At 40.0% G+C, this 22,411-nt stretch overlaps 1 protein-coding gene across 1 annotated transcript in view; it reads left to right on the forward strand.

Moving 5' to 3' along the window:
* The first annotated feature begins 3,394 nt into the window (after positions 1–3,394).
* Positions 3,395–22,411, forward strand: part of chrnb1 (cholinergic receptor, nicotinic, beta 1 (muscle)) — a 32,031-nt gene continuing 13,014 nt past the window's right edge. The window contains exons 1-8 of the mRNA XM_084924542.1: positions 3,395–3,605; positions 6,510–6,643; positions 12,967–13,011; positions 13,531–13,640; positions 15,600–15,708; positions 15,809–15,953; positions 16,145–16,330; positions 18,260–18,483. Coding sequence (XP_084780668.1) covers positions 3,545–3,605; positions 6,510–6,643; positions 12,967–13,011; positions 13,531–13,640; positions 15,600–15,708; positions 15,809–15,953; positions 16,145–16,330; positions 18,260–18,483 — 1,014 coding nt within the window. The 5' untranslated portion in view covers positions 3,395–3,544. The remainder of the gene's footprint in view (positions 3,606–6,509; positions 6,644–12,966; positions 13,012–13,530; positions 13,641–15,599; positions 15,709–15,808; positions 15,954–16,144; positions 16,331–18,259; positions 18,484–22,411) is intronic.

A 22,411-nucleotide genomic window follows, 5' to 3' on the forward strand; every position in this document is an offset into this window, starting at 1 on the left:
GTCCTACAGCAACACCTTTTACTTCTTATTTACTCATAGTATGGAAGATATAAAGCATTTTGGGTTCAACTTGAAAGAAAGCCAGATTTAAAACGCCTAAGTGAGATCAAATGTGATATGATTTTTTGAATCTTTATACAGCACATGTTGATAATACACACTACAGTTATTAAGACGCTAGCTATAGGTTATAAGGCTTTTTGTCTGTTTTTGACCAATAAATCATTGCTTTGAAAGACCTTAGTGGATGTAAGCCAAATTTTAATGGACTGTTAACATGACCCTACTCTAGACCCCTAAAAAGTTTCATCATAATTTATTCAACACTTTTCAGGCTATGGTATTTACAAACAGAATAATGAGACACATCAAATGCTACCAAAAAACATGACCACCTTGGCAGAGGTAACTAGAATTTCACTCGAGCACAGAAAGTAAGTAGCAAAAAGATCTGCATTGGCTTCATTTTTCTTCTTCAAAGGTTGCTGCTTAGCTTCAACATGCCAAGAAAATCACATCGTGTACTTTGTTTGCACTGTAAAAAATTTCCAATGTTTTTACAGTGCACTTTTAGTTGACCTTGGTTGGCAGTTGGCAGACTTTTATTTTGAAACTCTAAGAAAATGCAAAAATTGAAAGGATAAAACAAGATAAAAAGAAAATGATTAAATTGATGCTTTTTAATATACATACAGATGAACAAAAAGGAGTGAAGTTGACACTTTCAGTGAATAAACTATAATGACTTCCCCAAACATTTAGAATAAAGTTACACAACACAGGTTAACACATAAACTGTGTCCCAAAACGTCGGCTGCATCCTTCGGAGGACCTGGCCTTCGCGGTCTACGTGGGCCGGGTCCTTCAAAGACCGAGAAGGCCGGAAGTGTGAGGCTGTGAAATGGGACGGTCTAGCCTTCAGATTTGCGTCACCGCTGTGTCGGTGAAGTTTAATAAACTCGGCCGTCAGCTTCTTGCTATCTAAAATATAACAGGACACTGGCGTAAATTCTCGACCGTCTCACACTTCTGTTTAATCAGTTTTCTGTTTAACGTTTATTCAGCTGTGTGAAAATCCCAGAGGAACCCACCCGATGGATTAATAAAGTTTTATTTAATCTAATAATCTAATAACTTTGATCTCAGCCAAACCGATTTAAACCAAATAAAACACCGCAAAAAGTCAAACAATTACATTTTTAAGTTATCCGAGTGACTTATATCATGTTTAACCTGAGTAGCGAAAGAGCGGGGGTCTGAAAACGATGAAGCCGGGAGTCCGCTGCTCTCGCCGGCTGGAGTGACCATTGAACCCCCCGGCTTGCTATCGAGCTGGTTGGTAACAGACGTCTCCGAAAACGTCGGCACACTTTTGCAAATATGCGATGTCTTGATAAACCAAGCAGATATTTGTAATTTACACCGCTACTTTCTCGCCTTAAAATATGTTAAAAGTTTATTTTGTGGCCCAGAAAGATTAATAAGAGTAATTTTAAAACTTAGTAGCGGCCACCATTGTTGGCAGCTGAAATTTGGAATTCTGGGATATGGTGGGCCACGAAGGACACACCCGACCCATCCTTCAAATTCGGGGAAATGAAGGACGCATTTGTTGGCCGCATTTGAAGGAGTCGACGAATTGGGACAGCCTTCGTCGCCTGGCTGTGACATAATCGGCCTTCAAATGCGGCCTCTGGAGGATGCAGCCTACGTTTTGGGACACAGCTATAATCTCTTTTTACTCATATTTGTAGATAAACAATCAATGTAATTTAGCTTAACTACTTCAGAATTAAATAATCATCTCTCATGAAGTCCTAGTTTGAGTTACTGCCAAAAGAAGCTTTATGCACTCTCCCCTGACCGGTGACGTGATGTGTGACTTGACACCGGGCGCTAGCTGTTAATAGTTTGCTTCTATGGTAATTAAATTGGCAGCAGGCCAAATGGCAGTGACAGTGTGTCATAAATTATGGTGGCGTGGATGGTCGACGAATGTGTGCAAGAGCAGTTTGGCATGAAGAGATGAGAGGAGGGACATAAAGACGGGGATGTAGATGTTTTACTGCAGGGGCAAATCAGAAAATACAGCAGTGTCTGGAGTGTTTCATCAACTTGACTTTATACTGAGAGAATAACAGCTGCTAATGTCTGGTCTGTTGGTTCTGCGCGTGTCCTGTAGAACCAAAACATACATCAGAACTGAATGCACAAAAAGTTGAAATACAGTTTAAATAGGATCATTTAACCCCTCAGATGGACAAAGAGGTTAAGCAATTAAAGGTTAAAAATGAAGTGATCGCAGCATGTGGGTGTAGGCCAGAGGATGCTGGGGAAGAAGACTCAGCTGGAGGTAATGTCTCAGTGACATATTACAAAATAGGATTTTAGGTCAAAGGGTCATGAGATTAGAAAAAGAAAAGAGAAATTCATTAAATAGATCAAATGAGCTGATAGTGAAAACTCTTGAGAACAAGAAGTGGTTTTAGATTGTACTGAAATTGAAATCCCATTTTATTCTTATTAAGATGGCAGCTGCCAGCGTGTTTTTGCATCCAAGAGTTTTGGAGCTGAGGAGAGCACTTACTGAAACAGCTTTCAAATCCAAATGTTTTCCGATTAATGTCTGATATACTCCAGGATTTTAGCATCTCAACAGTTTTGGGTCTAATATTTTAATTTCATAAAGCACTACATGTTTTTTGTTAGGTGACAGGTCTGGTCAGCAGGCAGCTTAGTTTAGCACCTATTTCATCTTTATATAATAATACATGCAGAATGCGGTTTGACATTGTGTTTCATCGTGTCACCTTTGGACTGGATGTTGCTCTAAAATCTGTAAATATTGTTTAATATGAACGTTACAGGTACAAACGTTATCCATGCCATTTGGACTGATAATAACCTTGTTCCCTTTCCAAAAAAAATAATTTTAAATTATTATCCAATAGTCAGATTATTTCAGATTATTTGAGGCCCATGCAATTTTGGACCTTGTTTATGTATGTTTTTTGTTCCTTTGCATTATAGAGTTTTATCTTATAATGTGGCTACAGAACTGGCTTCATTGACAATGGTTTTCTGAAGCAGAAAGCCAAAACAGCTGAACTGTCATTCTGTCAACTATCATTTCATAGGTTTTCTGTTTCCCCCCCACAATTCTCAGAATCTCTTTTAGCTTCACAGTTACATAAACAGCAATCTAACTTTTTTGGAAAGGTTTTGGAAGAGGAAATATACCAGAAAAATGTTTTTGCATATAAAACCTCACAAGACTTTCTGCCAGTTTGATGCATGCGTGTATCCCCAACCCCTTCCCCAAAGCCCCCACCCCTTCCTGGAGGTAATTGGAGTACACAGCAGCTGGCATGGCTGCCTGACTGACAGACAACAACAGTACAAACTCAGTACTGACCAAGTCAAAGTTTAGCTGTAGAGTTCCAGTGAGCTGAACTGGTAAAGAAAGCTAAGCAGGGAAGAAGTTTGATTCACTCATTCAAGATCTATTTCCAGGGAGGACAAGAGTTTGGTTTTGGGCCTCATCATGAAAAGCCTGGATCTGTTCCTGCTGGCATGTTGCTTATACAGCCTGAGCACATTGGGAGGTAAGTACAGGCTGACACAGTATACTCATGTAACAAAGCGTTAGTTGTCATGCAAGGCCAACATGAATACTCGTGTAGTATCTAATGTAGAATAAGATCATAGAATGGAAAGTACCAGAAAAGAACAAATTCATAATAGAAAACTTTACAGTAATACTTGAGAATATGATTTCTCTGACACAATGTCAGTTCCTATTGGAATACTGTACAATAAAAATGTTTTATTAGTACATTTCGATGTAGGTTAGACATTAATACAGGCCCAGCAGTTTATGTGTTTTCTTCTGCTCATGTTTATTTAGCTTATCAATCTGGTTTGAGTGTTTAATGTCTTTTCCCATGGGCTAATTTAGAAAACGGCAGAAATCACAGTGAGTCATTTATCAAGAGAGACATGTAGCATATCGTGTTGGTGTAACTGTGTAAAGAGCACAGAAAGAGCACAGAAACATGGTCATTAAACATAAAAATGAGAACCTTCAGTGGCTCTGTGAGGCTGTACCTCTTTGATCTGTTAACATTAGCATGCTAGCATTTGAAAAGCAGACAATATAAAAGATGGATGTGGCTATTGTGATGTCGCTCACTGGTTTCTGAAGTCCCAATTTGAAACATTGAGCTAAACATTACTTCCCTCTTGGTTGCAATAAATGTTAAAAGATGTAAGAGTTTATTTCCAGATTGACAACAGGAGGAGGTTAGTCTTTGGCTGATTGGTGAGGGAGGAAAACTGTGAGAAGTGTTGTGGAGCAGGATGTAATGGAATGTACTCAGATAGCAACAAACGTTTGCAAACCTCTTTGGGCCACAACAAGTCGTGAATGACGGCATTGGCTCATCGGGTAAGTCTGACTGCCTTTAGTCACAGGGTTACCTTTGGTGGGTCACATGCAGGTACTGTTGCAGGTATGTTGTAGCTTTTGGGCCACATTACACTTCCTGTAGCCCATGTTAGGTCCCTTCAAGAACTTTGGCTCATACGAGTTTACCATTACTGTACAGTAATCGTGCTGTGCGTTCTGGAAGTAGCCCTAATTAGGCCAAGATGTGTCTGCTATTGAGATGAGTGACAAACCTATTTCATTAGCAGACAGGAGCTAAAGTTGATGAGTTTAGAGGATTGAGGTGTGGCATCCACACGAGCTCCAGAGTGACAAACGTGGCATACAGGGACAGTTGAGCACAGGGATTATATCACGTAGGGAGCCATGACAGATTTATGATATGTACCTCTCATTCAAATTGCATCTCATGGCATCAACAAACTAATAAAACTCAGTAATGAATCTATGCCAAAGACATTTTTGAACGATAACAAGAAATGATAAAATAGCGAAACAAAATACCTGTAACACAATGGCAGATTTAATCTTTAAGGACTTGTGTTCACAGCAGTTGTAAACTAAAGAAAATACGATCAGAGACACGACAGTCGCAGAGAATCACAGCCAGTTAAGTTGAACACATTTCTTCAGAGAAATCAATAACTTCATTTTTTCATACAACTTATTTGGTAAGTCGCCCAGTGGTTACTGGACAGTGCGCTCAAACCACTCTGAGATGGATGTAGTGTATACTGAACTTTATTGCAGTCAGTTTCAATTTTAAACCATGTTTATCACTGCTGAGCCACTACTCGCTCGGTGAGCTTATGAGAAAAAAGCTATGTAACTTGGTCTTTTCAAGCAGATACTCACATATTCTCTCCATAAAAGAAAAATATAGTACAATTTTTTTTTTTTAACTGGTTATACAACCATCCAGTATTTTAGTTTTAGCTAATGCTTTAGTCAGTCTTGTTATTTACCAAGTGATCTCAGCTGGGTAGTGAGATAAAAAATGCTAAATCCTGGCCTTCGATAGTCACCTCCCGTTCCATCAGCAGCCATGCTTCCTTGTGCCTAGCTAATGGGGTGCCTTGCTGGGTGATCGTCATCATTTATTCCTGTCAGGTCAGATCCTGCTGGGGCCACAGCAATGCCAGACGTGATGAATGCTGCGTCACAAGAGCTGCTGATTATAAATGCTTCTAACCTTCCAACACCAAGGAGGAAAATGTTGCAAGTAAATCAGGGATTAAGCATGAAAATGCAATGGAATGCAAGTGTTTGAGTAGGATTGTGATTATGCAGACGTGAAGCGAAACATTTAGGATTGATATAAAAACAGGACCTTAGAACCTCAGGAACTTATTTGAAATACATGTCTTTTACTTATTTTAATTAGAGAAAATAATGTGGGAATGCACTACTACTACTACACATGGTAAGCCAATCCATCTGTCAATCCTGAATTCCACTTAAAGCAGTCTATCCACATCCAATAGCAGTACAGACACGCTTTTCTGACTGAAAGGTCTGACTGATTGATTTTGGACTTGATGGTGGTAATTGTCATCCCAGTCACTTTTTTTTTTTGGGGGGGGGGTCATTGGTCAGTGAAGTCAACAGCATAGCATAATATGCAAAAAGTAGAAAGACATAGAGCTGACCTTTCACCCCTTGGCTGGACCTAGGTAATTTGTCTGTAAAAGCAGTTAACAGAATTTTTGGTATTAAACAATCAGGAACTTTACATTGAAACATTATAGTAATCATCAAAATGAATAATCAATCAATTTTTTATCAAACATCCACTTGTTGCACACTATTGACTTCGGTATTCAGACAGTCGTCGATTGATTATATTTTTATGCACAGCACAGCTTGCTCGGCAACACAGTGTCACCAGTGTGTATCTAGTGAGTGAACTCCTTTATTAATTCAGTGCATCAATGCAGTCAGCAGTTGCTGAGGCTTTTGGAGGGACATATCTAGTTAAATCTGAGTGAATGACTAGCAATTATTAAAGGACTTCAGTTTGAAGCCTGCCATCACAACTGACCTCTGTCAATGTGTATTACAGGTGCAACTGAATCAGAGAATACTCTGATGAAGAGCCTCTTTTCCAAATACAACCTTAAGGTCCGACCAGCTCGTACCCCTGAAGAGAGGGTGGTGGTTCGCGTGGGCATGATCCTCACATCCTTCGTCGGACTGGTGAGGCCCAAAACCCCAACACAAAAGTACACACAGTTAACAGCAGGTCACTGCAGATTTTAAAAAAATCTAAATTCTAGCATAGTAGAATAAATTTAAACAAGGGCTGATTCTAATGGATTATTTTGCAAAGTTTGAAGAGAGAGAAAAAAAGAACACCTCAATTTTGGATTAAAAAAGCACAAAGAGCAGATTACAAGTAAATGTTTTCTTTAGTCAGCTGAAGAGCCATTTCAAGACAGCAATAAAGTTACTAATAACTATTTTCCATCAATGTGCAGATGAAGCCAGGTCTCCATCGATCCCTTTCGAGAACCCAGGACTGAATGTAACCCAGCATGATGTAACAGAAGTTTCGACCAGTTTAATGCTGATTCCCATCACCAAAATGTTTGCCATTAGCTGACAATTCACAAGAACAATCGCCTTAAGATGCTTTATGTTGTAAGGTAAAGACCCTACAGCATTTGGGAGAAAACCTCAACAAAGTATGACTGCCTATGAACATCTGCTTTGTGACAGTGGTGAGAAAAAACTCCCTTTTAACAGGAAGAAACCAAACCAACCACCTGTCTTATAAGTAAGACTGCAGTCTGAACAAAATGAAGAGAGCAAAGCACTCCGTTGGCTAATACGTTATGAGGTCATGAAGATACAATGGAGCTTAATTATTTAAGGAACTATATATGAGAAGGATTTTACTTCTAGTCTGGATTTAGCAGAAATCCAGTGAAGAGAAGTTAATACTACTAGACGCTGTTACTGCTCTTTATGCAGTGTTCTGAATCGACTGACGGCTTTTTAGAGAGCTTGTAGAACAGCCTAATCATAAAGAACTGAAACTGTCTAGCCTAGAAGCTACATTCCTTTAATATCTTTTCCAAGATCTGAAAAGATGAATCTCTCATAATCGGACACATCAAAGTCTGTGACCATGCTACAGTAACTTCACATGCTGGAACTCTTAGCCAGAGAGACGATGCTTTTTCTGTGGCTTTGCCTGTGAAATGTAAATGTAAAGCTTATCTTCCATATTCTCCACCATGAATGAATCCCAGTGCCCTCTGAATTTAAATTCACAACCAGATGGCAAAAATGAGTACTACTACTGAGGTGTAGTGAAGTACTGTATTTTTATTCATTCATGCTGGGAAATAGTGTTTAGTGGCATGCACTGACTGGGCTGCTGCCTGTGTGACTGCATTAAAAGATAAGCCGTACACACACACACTCACACACGGTCACTTTATGAGCTTCTTATTTTCCCCTTTACTCTCTTCTCCTCGGCAATCGAAAACCAACACACATAGTGCATCCACACACCCACACTCCTTACACCTCCACTCAAGGTCACGCTCTCTCTTCCTCTCTCGTCACGTGGACCATCTTAAGTTGTGGAGTTGACCTGTCTTGAAAACTAACCCACTTGGATTCTTAGTTTGACAAGTAACTAGTCCAGCTGGGTAACTGCAGAGTTATTATTAACACTGGGCCTGAGAGGTACTGATATGCAGGCAATGACATGTGTGAGGTAGCAAGATGTGTTTGCATGAGGAAGACATCCAACGTTTGCTGCCCCCACTCATGCTTCTGCTTTGGTCCCAGCTGTCCCATTTGGGGTTTTAAATAGCAGGCCGAGGAGCAGAGAAGCTTAGCCAGAATTCATGACTTGACCTTCACATCATGGGTACAACAGTCCCACAATGCAATATGTCACATTTTGTACATGCAAAAATGCCAGTCATGCAGCAAATCCCCTCATGTCTCTGCCTCTTAGTCCTTTTTGTAAAAGAGTTGTTTAGAGACTACATGTGTCCCCTGCTTGTTAAGCTAAACTAATATCCCAGTGGTTCCAAAAATTCCCAAAACATTAAAAATTCCTCTGCAATAATGTTAACTAGTCCAATAAAAGAAAATTCCAATAAAGTCTTGCAAAAAAAAAAATCTGAGTAATATTGTGATTTAGTTAATAAGTCATTTAGACACCTTTGTAACAATAAGAGGTCGAGCCTAAACACAAACATAAACTACTCATTCAACCAATAGATTCAACTCCAAACCCTTCTTTCAATAAAGTGGTATTTCCTATCGCTGCACCATCATGTCCCCTGGCCTCAGGGCTGGACTGGGACAAAAAAATCGGCCCGGGCATTTTGACTAGAGACGGCCAACCAGGTATTACAGGAAAAGCCATAAAGCCTTTGAATGAAAACAGACGCTGTTGTGACAGTGATGTACACCCTCTTGTTGGTATATGTATGATTTCTATATATTTTACATCAGATAAAAACTTTGGTTGTAAGATTCAGATAATTATTTTTTAAAAGCGAGACATTTTAAATGAGAATAAGAAAGAAAAGTATTTCTTTGTGCCCCCCTTTCCCTGTTAATGCCCTACCTGGCCCTCCTGGCAAAAACTTTGCTAGACCCGCCCCTGCACAGTTACCAGCTGTCAGCTACTTAGAAAAGGATCCTGGTGTTATTTGTCTCTCAGAAACAGTTCATAACTTCCCTTCAACTCATTCATGTCACCTAAAAGGTAAACCTGTTTCTCCATCACCTGTTCAGCTCTGATGATTCAGTAAGGACATCTCCTGGTTTCATCTTCATGTTTCCTTCTCAGCAGATAACCAAACCGATATCATGACCAGCAGCTTTTACAGCTGTGGCTCCAGCAAACATCAGCTGATACTACAGGGAGTGCAGAATTATTAGGCAAATGAGTATTTTGTCCACATCATCCTCTTCATGCATGTTGTCGTACTCCAAGCTGTATAGGCTCGAAAGCCTACTACCAATTAAGCATATTAGGTGATGTGCATCTCTGTAATGAGAAGGGGTGTGGTCTAATGACATCAACACCCTATATCAGGTGTGCATAATTATTAGGCAACTTCCTTTCCTTTGGCAAAATGGGTCAAAAGAAGGACTTGACAGGCTCAGAAAAGTCAAAAATAGTGAGATATCTTGCAGAGGGATACAGCAGTCTCAAAATTGCAAAGCTTCTGAAGCGTGATCATCGAACAATCAAGCGTTTCATTCAAAATAGTCAACAGGGTTGCAAGAAGCGTGTGGAAAAACCAAGGCGCAAAATAACTGCCCATGAACTGAGAAAAGTCAAGCGTGCAGCTGCCAAGATGCCACTTGCCACCAGTTTGGCCATATTTCAGAGCTGCAACATCACTGGAGTGCCCAAAAGCACAAGGTGTGCAATACTCAGAGACATGGCCAAGGTAAGAAAGGCTGAAAGACGACCACCACTGAACAAGACACACAAGCTGAAACGTCAAGACTGGGCCAAGAAATATCTCAAGACTGATTTTTCTAAAGTTTTATGGACTGATGAAATGAGAGTGAGTCTTGATGGGCCAGATGGATGGGCCCGTGGCTGGATTGGTAAAGGGCAGAGAGCTCCAGTCCGACTCAGACGCCAGCAAGGTGGAGGTGGAGTACTGGTTTGGGCTGGTATCATCAAAGATGAGCTTGTGGGGCCTTTTCGGGTTGAGGATGGAGTCAAGCTCAACTCCCAGTCCTACTGCCAGTTTCTGGAAGACACCTTCTTCAAGCAGTGGTACAGGAAGAAGTCTGCATCCTTCAAGAAAAACATGGTTTTCATGCAGGACAATGCTCCATCACACGCGTCCAAGTACTCCACAGCGTGGCTGGCAAGAAAGGGTATAAAAGAAGGAAAACTAATGACATGGCCTCCTTGTTCACCTGATCTGAACCCCATTGAGAACCTGTGGTCCATCATCAAATGTGAGATTTACAAGGAGGGAAAACAGTACACCTCTCTGAACAGTGTCTGGGAGGCTGTGGTTGCTGCTGCACGCAATGTTGATGGTGAACAGATCAAAACACTGACAGAATCCATGGATGGCAGGCTTTTGAGTGTCCTTGCAAAGAAAGGTGGCTATATTGGTCGCTGATTTGTTTTTGTTTTGTTTTTGAATGTCAGAAATGTATATTTGTGAATGTGGAGATGTTATATTGGTTTCACTGGTAAAAATCAATAATTGAAATGGGTATATATTTGTTTTTTGTTAAGTTGCCTAATAATTATGCACAGTAATAGTCACCTGCACACACAGAGGAGTGTCACAAGTAACACTCCTAAATTCCCCTAAAATAGCTAAAACTAAAAACAAACTAAAAACTACTTCCAGAAACATTCAGCTTTGATATTAATGAGTTTTGTGGGTTCATTGAGAACATGGTTGTTGTTCAATAATAAAATTATTCCTCAAAAATACAACTTGCCTAATAATTCTGCACTCCCTGTAGAAATTAATATTAAATAAATTCTAACAACAGCTCATCAAGCTTAAACGTGCTGCTGTTGTTTAATGCGACATCTGGTTTCTTCTTTCTGACGCAAAGTGGGCGATAAACAAACAAGACAGAAATGCCGATCAGCTGATCATTGATCAGTTTCATGATTGAAGTAGCTGTGCAGCATAAACACACAGAATAACTCCAGCTTTGTGTTATTTTCCATTGTAGCTGAAGTACGGGACAAACTGTGTTCCTTCTCAGCTCAATACGAAACGCATAATGTTTTCTCTGAATGAGGGACCATTCCATTTTTTAAGGAGCGGTTGGCAACTCTACTAACTAACCTTATGAATAAAATAAAGTTCACTATCAGTAACATCAAAGCACCCACCCAGCTGTATAGAAACTCTGTCATGCTAGCTAGTAGTACGAGTTATTGTAACTGACTGTAAAAAGTCAGCACAATGAAAATAAACTCCACCTAAACTTAGTTTATATCTGACCCAGATAGACTGCAGGTCATAACTTCTTACCTGAAATTCAGTTCACCTGATACTCGGACCGGTGGCCGCCTCGGGTCTCTCCTCCTCCTGCCTCTCCTCTTCCTCATCCACCCGCTGGCCTCTGTGGAAGCTCCGCCAGAGCCACCACCAAACAACTGAGTTATTTTTACACATCAGCCAGCATCTGGCCAATCCACCACCTCTCATTGTTCATGCCATTACAAAAACAAAACAAACAAAAAAAAAAACATCGGCCCATAAAAACAAAAAATCACCGGTGGGCCGATGGCCAGTCCAGCTACGCCGGGCCTGTTGGAACAAATGGTTTTAACTATATAAAGGCGCTTATACAAAGTTCACCACTGAGTGCATGTCATGGCTGCCTGATCACAGTGATGTAACAAACACATTTCCAGAGGCAAAAAATGACACAGGTATTAACATTAACAGTATGAACTACTAAAACTTAACTTTTAACCTGGTTTTAACTTTGAACTGTATGTATTATTTAGATATATTTTAGACATCAGAACAGCAGAAAGCTGAGAGCCTCACTTCACACTGTACTTGCTGTCCTTCCATCACAAGGTTAAGGCTGAAAGACGAACAAATAAAAAATTTAGAATCACATTGAGGTTCGATTAACCTCAGTAGAATGTATCCGGACTGTGGGGGGAAGTCCATGCAGTATGCACACTCCACACAGAAAGCCCTCAGCTGGCAGCATAATCTAAACCAGGGGTGGGGAAGTCCAGGCCTCAAGGGCCGGTGTCCTGCAGGTTTTAGATATCACCCTGGGTCAACACACCTAACTCAAATGATTAGTTCATTACCAGGCCACTGGAGAACTTCAAGACATGTTGAGGAGGTCATTTTGCCATTTAAATAATCTGTGTTGGATCAAGGACGTATCTAAAAACTGCAGGACCCTTGAGGTCTGGAGATCCCCCACCCCTGGTCTAAACCAAAAACCTTCTTATTATGAGGCAACAGTGGTAACCAAGTCTTGCAATTAAATGCTTGCAACAACCTAACTTTTCATGCAAACAGAAGGTTTTCATAGACTGATGATTGACTAACTGGATTTAGTCCATTAAACTGATGGATGGTGTTTGGTGGGAATGGTACTTACAGCACTTTTTTATTTTTGCTGAGCACTCAAAGTGCTTTCTTATTATAAGCCCCATTCACAAACCTATTTCTACACCTAAGAGCTGTTTTAAAACCTGTCTTTCACATTTCATTGAAAGCTTTGCGGGCAAATTAGGATTCAGTATCTTAACCACAGATACGTTGACATGCACCTTAGAGAAACTGAGGATTGAACCACTGACCTTCTGATTAGTAGACAACCTGCTCTGCCTCCTGTACCACAGCTGCCCTGAATACCATTTTTGAAACTCTCACCACCACAAAACCTGTAATGCCATTAGGGTGTTCTTTGTGCATAACTCTGTATCTGTATCCCTACAAAATGAAAAACGATCTGAAGCAAACAGTTATGAAGTACATATTGAAATACATATTTTCGCATTTTTATTACAGAATATGAAAAATGAAGAAATGAGCACCACTGTTGTCATGAATCTGGTGAGTCTATTTGCATGCCTGCTTGTCATACTTGCAAATTGAAGTAAATCTTAAGCCGATATAATGAATTATCCAACAGCTTTCTGAGTGTACTCTAACTGAAAAACTCTTTCACATCACACTGAGTACCTCATGCGTGACTCCTACTCCAGTGGCAGTATGTTTATTAACACGGGGCCTCGTCTTTCGAGTACAGCTCAGTGCCAATGCACACTGTGCATATAATCAGTAGAACAGTTGGAGTAGTCATAATAGCAGGCAAAATGAAAAAATATGCAAATTGTGTTTTGTTATGCAAGGACAAATGCATAGGGAAGCCATCCCTGTGGAATCTAATTACAGAAGTGGAGAAATGAAAGATAAAGTGATACAATGACAAATTGGTTGCATTTGTTAAAGCAAAGTTTCTGCTTGCTGTCATTTTCTGCTTTAATCCCAACTCTTTTCATGGACTTGTGGATAATAACATCCCTACGTATTAAAAAAAAACCCCAACCTTTTATAAAAATGTTCAAACAGGAATGGACAGATTATCGGTTGTCATGGAAACCGAAGGAGCACAATGGGATTCAGGTGCTACGCATCCCCTCTGGGAAGGTTTGGCTTCCTGACATCGTCCTCATCAATAAGTAAGTATCAGCATTGCAACTCGCATTAGCATTAGCATTAGCGTTAACATTAACAAAGACTTGAAAGGAGAACGTTTTTGATCTCTTTGTTCCATTTTTGTATTTGTATGCAGTGTTTGCAACCTTTTGTACTTACTAATTTACCCCTACCTGAGTGAAATAAACAAGTATTGCCATATAGTAAATATTTTCATATCAAATCCGTATCCAACGTACTATATTGTTTTGAAATTGGACAAATTGCATACCCCTGTAGCTTGTAGCTGCAGGCCACTGGAGACTAGGTGATGGGCCAGGTAAATTATAGTAGTGCTCATGTGTATTGGAAAAACTATATAACACAGCATTAAATTAAAGATTTAGATACTCAGAACAGCAAGTTTAGTCTTTTCCCCATATTGGCTCACGCAGACACGCTCCCATTAACACCACTGTAAATATCCCCACTGCTCCATTCATCAACACTTTATAGGCAATTAAGCAGCATGGCTCCCTAATAACTGAGCTGATAGCACCGCTCAGCTACTTCAGCTTGTGAGGCGTTCATTTGGAACCGCACGGATACACACAAATATGCACGTCCGCACAAATGCAAATTTGCGTGTGCTTCTCTTGGGTTGTTCAATGCCGGCCATTTTAGCAGCAGCACTTTCACAGGGACAGATTTTTAGGAGGGCCTGGGGTAAAGACACAAGCTTCTCATTGTTCAATTATCAGAGACATAAAGCTCAAACACTGTACACTGACAGAAGGCTAAATCTGTGTCTAATTGACTTGATGTCTTTGTTGTGCATTGTGTTATGAGCCCGACAGCTTAGTATAGGAACAACATTAGCGCTGCACTTACAGTCAAAGTGCCCCATAAAAAGTGTGCAAAGAATCTCCATTTAATGCCAATTACAATGTTTAGATGTGGGGTCTTTAAGTGTGGGAGTGGAGCTAAATGTTCATGTTCTACACAGCCGTGGCTTTACCTTGTCTGTCTCTTTCTAAGCTTTGTCAGAGGAACTGAGATGATAACAAAACAAAGACTACAACTGAGATGCAAACTTTGATTGCTGCTATTTTGCAACTTTAGAACTTACGTCAGCAGCATAGAGAGTTGTTATTGCTTCAGTAATAATGGTTTGGTGGTGCAGCTGCAGAACAGAGACACCTCACTGTTTGTCACATTTTAGTTTATGCTGGCTGGATTTCCTCACCAAGCCCTCTCAGCTATCTTTGTAAAAGTAAAGTCACAATAAACCATCCATCTCCAGCACAAAATAGATTACTTCCCATAGTACGGAGGGAGGGGGGGGGGGTGTCTCTGACCTTTACAGAAAAGTGAAACCAAAAAGTCATTTCTTGTTACAGTTTTACTCAATTGCTCTGTCACATTTTTGAAGTTTTCTTAAAAACACATTTTCCAAAGCAGATCATACATGGAGCAAAACACTGTATAAATACAGACCTCTGATAAAGAAAAGAGAAAGTTTTCACAGAACTTTGTGGAGTATGTTCTTAGTGCATCTATAGAAATTAAGACAGTAAATAGCAGCCAGATGTTACCAGTCTAATGCAATTGAGGAACTGTCACCGTGTCTCTAAAAAGTAGAAGTTTTGGCAGTTTGCAGGTCTGGAGCATTCAGCTGTGTGTTAACACAATGCCAAGGAGGTAAAACATCAGCAACGATCTTAGAGAAGCAATTGTTACAACACATATAAGTGAAACTAATGACAAATGCAGGGACTTTTTGTCTAAGAAGAGTCTTATTTAACTGTTAGACAACAGAACAAATGCAATTTATTTGATACAATATGATGTGGGCTATGTTTCAAGATATGTTATGGAATTCTGTGATATGTCACCATCCATAACATACTACAGATTACCTCAACATATAACATGACACCTTGTGATATAGTTTGATTTATTAACCAAAACTGGCTAATTTGTATTTCATGTTTTGTTTTCAGTAATGATGGACAGTTTGATGTGGCCCTGCACGTCCATGTTCAGGTTTACAGCAATGGCAGGGTAACCTGGACTCCCCCTGCTCTATACTGCAGTTCCTGTGGAGTCAAGGTAATTTACACAGATCTACTATGTATTTATCTTCCATCCAGTTTCGTCTAAGCTTGCACGTTGTTTCCGACTCGTTTAAATGACAGTTTTTTGTGTCTAGGTAACATATTTCCCATTCGACTGGCAGAACTGCACCATGCAGTTTCGCTCTTACACATATGACTCAACAGAAATCGACCTGCAGTATGCCCTGAATTCAAAAGGCAAGGAGATTCGGGAGATCCAGCTGGACGAGTCTTTCAGTGGTGAGCACTCATGACGTGATACATATATTCTTAAGTACAAGTACTTCAGATGTATTTTCATGTTACTGTATATTCAAAGCATCGCATTTTTGCATAACCCCTTCTTGTGGTTTGCAAATGTATTGCTAGTGTAATACGATTACTAAATGCACTAAAATTAATAGAAATCTAAGCTGTGGATGTTTCTCTAGAGAGTGGTGAGTGGTACGTAAGACACAAGCCAAGCAGGAAGAACACATTTGATGACGAATATGAGGAAATGACTTTTTACCTGATCATCGAGAGGAAGCCTCTGTACTACATCATCAACATCATCATCCCTTGCATCCTGATTACTATCATCGCCATCTTCAACTTCTATCTGCCTCCTGATGCAGGTAAACACTTTACAGAAATTGCTTTCAGATTACTTGATGACTATGAATTAAAGCTCTCTTTATGTGACCACCAGGATCGTAAACAAGCTCCACCTTGATGTAAAACTGCTAATACCATTTCCCAATTGAGTTTGTGTGGTCGGTTTATGTTTGGACAAACCTGCTCATTGGGTACATTGATTGATTAGGACACACATATGCAAAATACAACCTGAGATATTAAAGTTTGACTTAGCACAAAACCCACAGATGTGCAAATATGCATGAATCTCGATAAGGTACACAGATCGGAACATAACATAACATACTGCATTCCTGCATAGCTGTATTAATATTCATTGACATGATACTGTCATTATGCATTGATGTAGGCATGTATTTTAGTATATAAATATATTAAACATTGATAAAGTTATTATTTTCTTGAACAATGATGTAGGCCTATTTTTAGGAGTTTATAATAGCTATAAAAAGTCATTTTAACACTCTGTAATATTTTTATTTACATTTTTTGGAACGTGTGGGAGAAAAAGTATTGCAGAAAATGTCTGATTAGGATAACTGCTAAATGTATCATAGTTTACTGACCAGTGTATGCCATCTGCTTTGTTCTCTGAAAAAAGCAACCAGACAAGTGACCTTTAACAACAACTTATTGGGATGATCAAGCAAAAGCTTCTTTTTGCTGCTCCCGTATTCATAAGTGGTCGCCACCAGAGATGTATCTGCATATTTGATTGGCGGAACTTTCTGCTGAATCGCCTTCCTGATGCAACCCTCACAGGGATTTGTGTCTCCTACTAGTCTTGAACCAGGGTCATATGAAATGATTGATTTGAACACGCAGTAAAGGGACACATAAACAGCACAGAGAATCGTAGGGTTTGTTTTTTTAATCTCCTCCAGTTTTACATTAATTTTCCAGTGATGCAGAAAGAGATGCTTTGCTTCTCAGTGAGAGGCCACAAACTGCTCTGTTAACCTACCAGCTCTAACCCTTCTGGGCCCTGTACTATGAAGCAAGCCCAGCATACCCAGGATGCCTTTCTGTTATCTGGATTCATTTACCCCAACGCTGACAGTCAGGATAAGCCGTCACACGGAGTTGGTTAGCAACTTGCTAAATTAACCCTGGGTCTTGGTGTAAATCGTTTGCAGCCAACAGAAAGAAATCCATGCATCCATCCACTCGCTTCCGCTTGTCCTTTTCAGGGTCGCGGGGGGCGCTGGAGCCTATCCCAGCTGTCATAGGGTGAGAGGCGGGGTACACCCTGGACAGGTCGCCAGTCTGTCGCAGGGCCAACACACAGAGACGGAAATACATTAAATTTAAATAAAAAAGTTGTCTCTAAGAAACCAAGAGACATTAGATGCTACTGGAAAACCTTAAATCTTCCTATTGCATGTGCACAGAGGTCTGAGGGATCTACCAGGACTGGTAACGCAATTCTATTGGAGAACTAAGTTGATCTCTAATTTGGCAGGAGATTAGATAAGCATAAAGCATATATTATCATGTGATGCAGCATAAATTATGATGTGATGCACCCAGGTAAGACGTGAACCACTTTTGCAGTAGATAAAACTGCGGGTTAACCCCGAAGTTACCTTGGTGATGAAATCTGGCTTCGTAGTACAGGCCTGTGGTCATTTACAAACACAGTTCGTACACAGTTTGTACGTGACCACGGAATGAACTAAAGAGCCAATGCTGTGTCACCCAATCAGCCTCACTTAGAATGGGAGATGAATTTTTCATTAGCGTCATTGCTAGTAAATTACATTCACCAGATGCTCCTCGAATCTCAGTAAGTTGAAAATGGAACAAACCTTGGCCCGGTAAAGCTTAATGAGTCGTAACACAGGAACAAGAAATGCGCTGTGTTTCTGACTTTCCTAAATAATTGTGTTGTTTTTTTTCTTTGCAAGGTGAGAAGATGGGTTTGTCAATCAATGTGCTGCTCACCCTCACCGTGTTCCTGCTGCTGCTGGCTGATAAGATCCCCGAGACCTCGCTGGGTGTTCCCATCATCGTCAACTACATCATGTTTACCATGGTCCTGGTCACATTCTCTGTCATCCTCAGCGTGGTTGTCCTCAACCTCCACCATCGCTCTCCCAACACCCACATGATGCCAATGTGGGTCCGCAAGGTGAGCGTACATTTCAGGGTCACACAAGCTTAATTTTTGCCTGCTTGGCACATCATCATACAAGACTTCTGAAATGAAATAATATCTGTGTCTCTTAAGAAATAGTTTTTGTCTTCCCAGCATGTGTTGTTACAGTGTCTTGCATATATACTGTAGGTTGTTCATTTGTGCCAGAACAGCCCAGAAGCACAAGCAATCTTTCTTTCTGTTGTCAGAGGTTTTGTCAGAATACCACCTTTCATTTTATCTGCATTGTGAAAATACGTTAAGGCAAGTCATTAAGTAGCCAGCATGTCTGTGAGGAGAGCTGGAAAGGACAGGGGGATATTGGGAGGCTATGTGATAAATGAAAAAAACTTCTAAACATTGAATTATCTGTCAGCAAGGAAGTAGAGCAAGCGGTAGGTTAGGACCATCAACTCTAATTAGTGTGGCAGATGACCCAAGAGACCATCTATCTATCTATGCAACTCCAAGGTGAGTTGCATTTACAACTTCAACAAGACTTCAATATGTTATATGTTTTGTTTAAATTACAGTTAAAAAACACCAGATAATTGCAACAAGACATTGCACGAATGCTAAAGAGACTTTAATGTAATGTCCATATTTTTAGACCCACATTTTTCCATATGTATTAGAAATTGGTTGAATGTAGTGAATCATATATACAACCAAGCTACACCTACCAACTTCCTTCAAGCGTGTCTACTCCTGATAGTCACAGGCCTAGCGATGATCTTTTTATGACACTTTTATTACAAATCTTAGAAAGTAGATTCAGTCCATTTGCAGGTTGCGTCCAGGTCAACAGAATTAACTTTCTGTGAATTCACTTTATTTTGTACTAAGTCAGATGGTCGTGGAATATAAAAGGCAGAATCTCCAGACTGATCAACAGCTTCCTCACACAAGCTGTTAAAATGTTGAACTCCTGATTAGGATATGTACAGTAAATGCACTACAAGTCAAAAGTTTGGACACATCTTCTCAGTTAATGGTTTTTCTTTATTTTTAACATTTTCTACATTGTAGATACAAACTGAAGACATGAAAGATATGAAGCAAGATATACGGAATTATGTAGCAAAGAAAAAAGTGATAAATAACAAAATATGTTTTATATTTTCGATTCCTGAAAGTAACCACTCTTTGCTTTGTTGACAGCGCTGCAAACACTTGGCCTTGTCTCAGTGAGCTTGATGATGAAGCTGAAATGGTTTTCGGGGTTCATTTGTGGAATTTGTTGCCTTCTTAATGTGGTTGGGACCATCAGTTGTGTTGTGCAGAAGTCAGGCTGGTACACAGCCCCATTTGACAACTGTTAGAATTCATATTATGGCAAGAGCCAATCAGCTAAGTAAAGAGAAATGACAGTCCATCAGTACTTTAAGAACTGAAGGAAAATTGCTAAAACTGTGAAGTGCTACAAATAGCTACTAAGAAACCACTACAAAGGAAAAGCAATAAGCAGAAGAGATTTGTTTGGGACAAGAAACACAAGGAATGGACATAGACCAGTGGAAATCTGTGCTTTGGTCTGATGAGTCCAGATCTGAGATCACTGGTTCCACCAACCATGTCTTTGTGTGATGCAGAAAAGGTGAACGGATGGTCTCTACATTTATGGTTCCCACCATGAAGCATGGAGGAGGAGGTGTGATGGTGTGGAGGTGCTTTCCTGGTGACACTGTTGGGGATTTATTCAAAACTTAAGGCACACTGAACCAGCATGGCTACCACAGCATCCTGCAGCAACATCCCATCCCATCCGGTTTGCGTTTAGTTGGACCATCATTTATTTTTCGACAGGACAGTGACCCCAAACACACCTCCAGGCTGTGTGAGGGCTATTTGACCAAGAAGGAGAGCAATGGAGTGACACCTGACTTAAACCCAATGGAGATGGTTTGGGATGAGATGGACCACAGAGTGAAGGCAAAAGGACCAACAAGTGCTCAGCATCTCCGAGAACTCCTTCAAGATTGAAAAACATTTCATGTGACGACCTCATGAAGCTCATTGAGAGAATGCCAAGAGTGTGCAAAGCAAAGGGTGGCTACAGGGTCAGGCTGAGTTCAGACACTAGATTGTACATGAAAAGACCAATCGTGATGTGGCTCACAGAAAAAGTACTACCTCTACTCCATAGTACCTTTACTTCCCCTTTAGTAAATTAATTGGGGAAAAAAGTTTACTAATTTGATACAAAGAAGCTTATGAGTAACCTGAGGGTTAGGAAGTACATTTCTATATTGTGAACATGCATGAAAACTAAAATCAAGACTCCACCTCAAAAAATTATATTTTACCAGCAGTTGTTAGCATCTTGAAAATGGTCACTGTCTTGTATATTCAAATGGCTAATGGGTCATCATGTTAAAGACTGTGCACTTGAAATACATGAATTAAACTTTGGCATTAATTTGGCTATGAAAGCTGTGTTAGCGTGGGTCGAGGCAGACTACTCAATTAGGTCCACATAGTTCTCGACACTTTAAACGTCATGTTATATCATTAACCTCCATCAGTTGCTGTTGCCCTCAGTGTACATTGTGTGAAGCTAATTACAGGCGTAAGCAGCAGCTCTGTGCTTTGGTCCAAGTTCTGTCATGGTTTCAGGGTACATTCATCACAGAAAGGCTCCCACACACTGGGCAGTTTTCCGTGGCTTAATTGAACTGCTTGGCGCTGGATTGATGAGGAAAAGGAGGAGCATAGATTCTGTTTCACTCCTACTCGTGGGTAATTAAAGAAACACTGAAATGTGAAAGGAAGACATTTTTGGACACAAAACATTAGGAAGAAACTAATGATTAATTTTGTATTTATTGTTTCTTTGTTTCAAAAGCCTAATTTAAAGCTGGTCAATCAGCGAAAAAAAGAACAAATATTTAAGTTTAAGGAAAAAACTTCCTGTAATGGCCACTAGTCCTAAAGTGAGTGTGTCTCAGAGAAAATGACCAAATTTATGTAGTAGGCTGTCTAGAGCCTGTTAAATGGTGTTTGTTTCCATATCTGATTTCAATATTAATCCCTATTAATGACTAGTATGAAATATACTGGGGTAATTTTTTATGGCCTAAAGTTATGTTTCCCCTTCAGTGTTTGCTTGTATTCAGACACAAACAGTGTTAGGTAAGTTATTTTAACTTAGTAACTTAGTTACATTACTAGTTACTTCTATCAAAAGTAACTCAGTTACTTCAAGTTACTCGTTACTTTCAGAGTAACTAGTTACTAGGGAAAGTAACTTTGGTTTTACTCAGAATTCTCTTGTTAATGTGTTGCTTCCGTAACTGGATACCCAGCAAGATTGCCAGTCTTCTAGCTTGCTTACTTGCCACAAGTGCACTGTGCCACCTACCAATAGAAAGGAAAATATAATGTGCATATTTCCACGAGAGAAATCCCACGCCTGGACCGTCGTTGACCGCCGCCATGACTCTAGCCTACGTCACAGCGTCATGTGCGCTTTTTACATCCAACACAAAAACTGCAGTCGTTGTGCTCTCAATTGTACTCAGAACTCGGAAATGCTGCCTTCCGAATAGGAAGATGTAGGTAACACCAGACTGCAGATGAGCTGCATACAGGGCTGGACTGGACAAAAAATCAGCCCGGGCATTTTGACTAGAGACCGGCCCGCCATTATAGGAAAAATCATAAAGCCTTTGAATGAAAACAAACGCTGTTGTGACAGTGATGTACACTGTTTTGATGGTATATATGTATCAATCTATCAATCGTTTGTTGTAAGATTCAGATAATTATTTTTTAAAAGCTAGATATTTAAAATGAGAATACGAAAGAAAAGTATTTCTTTGTGCCCCCCTTTCCCTGTTAATGCCCTACCTACCGCGATAGCCACCACAAGAAGTAGCGAATAACGACCCTATCTAAATCCCAGTAACGATTAACGTGTTCC

The sequence above is a fragment of the Perissodus microlepis genome, chromosome 3 (genome assembly GCF_051167445.1).
Source record: "Perissodus microlepis isolate ML-2025 ecotype Zambia chromosome 3, ASM5116744v1, whole genome shotgun sequence".
Taxonomy (NCBI): Eukaryota; Metazoa; Chordata; class Actinopteri; order Cichliformes; family Cichlidae; genus Perissodus; species Perissodus microlepis.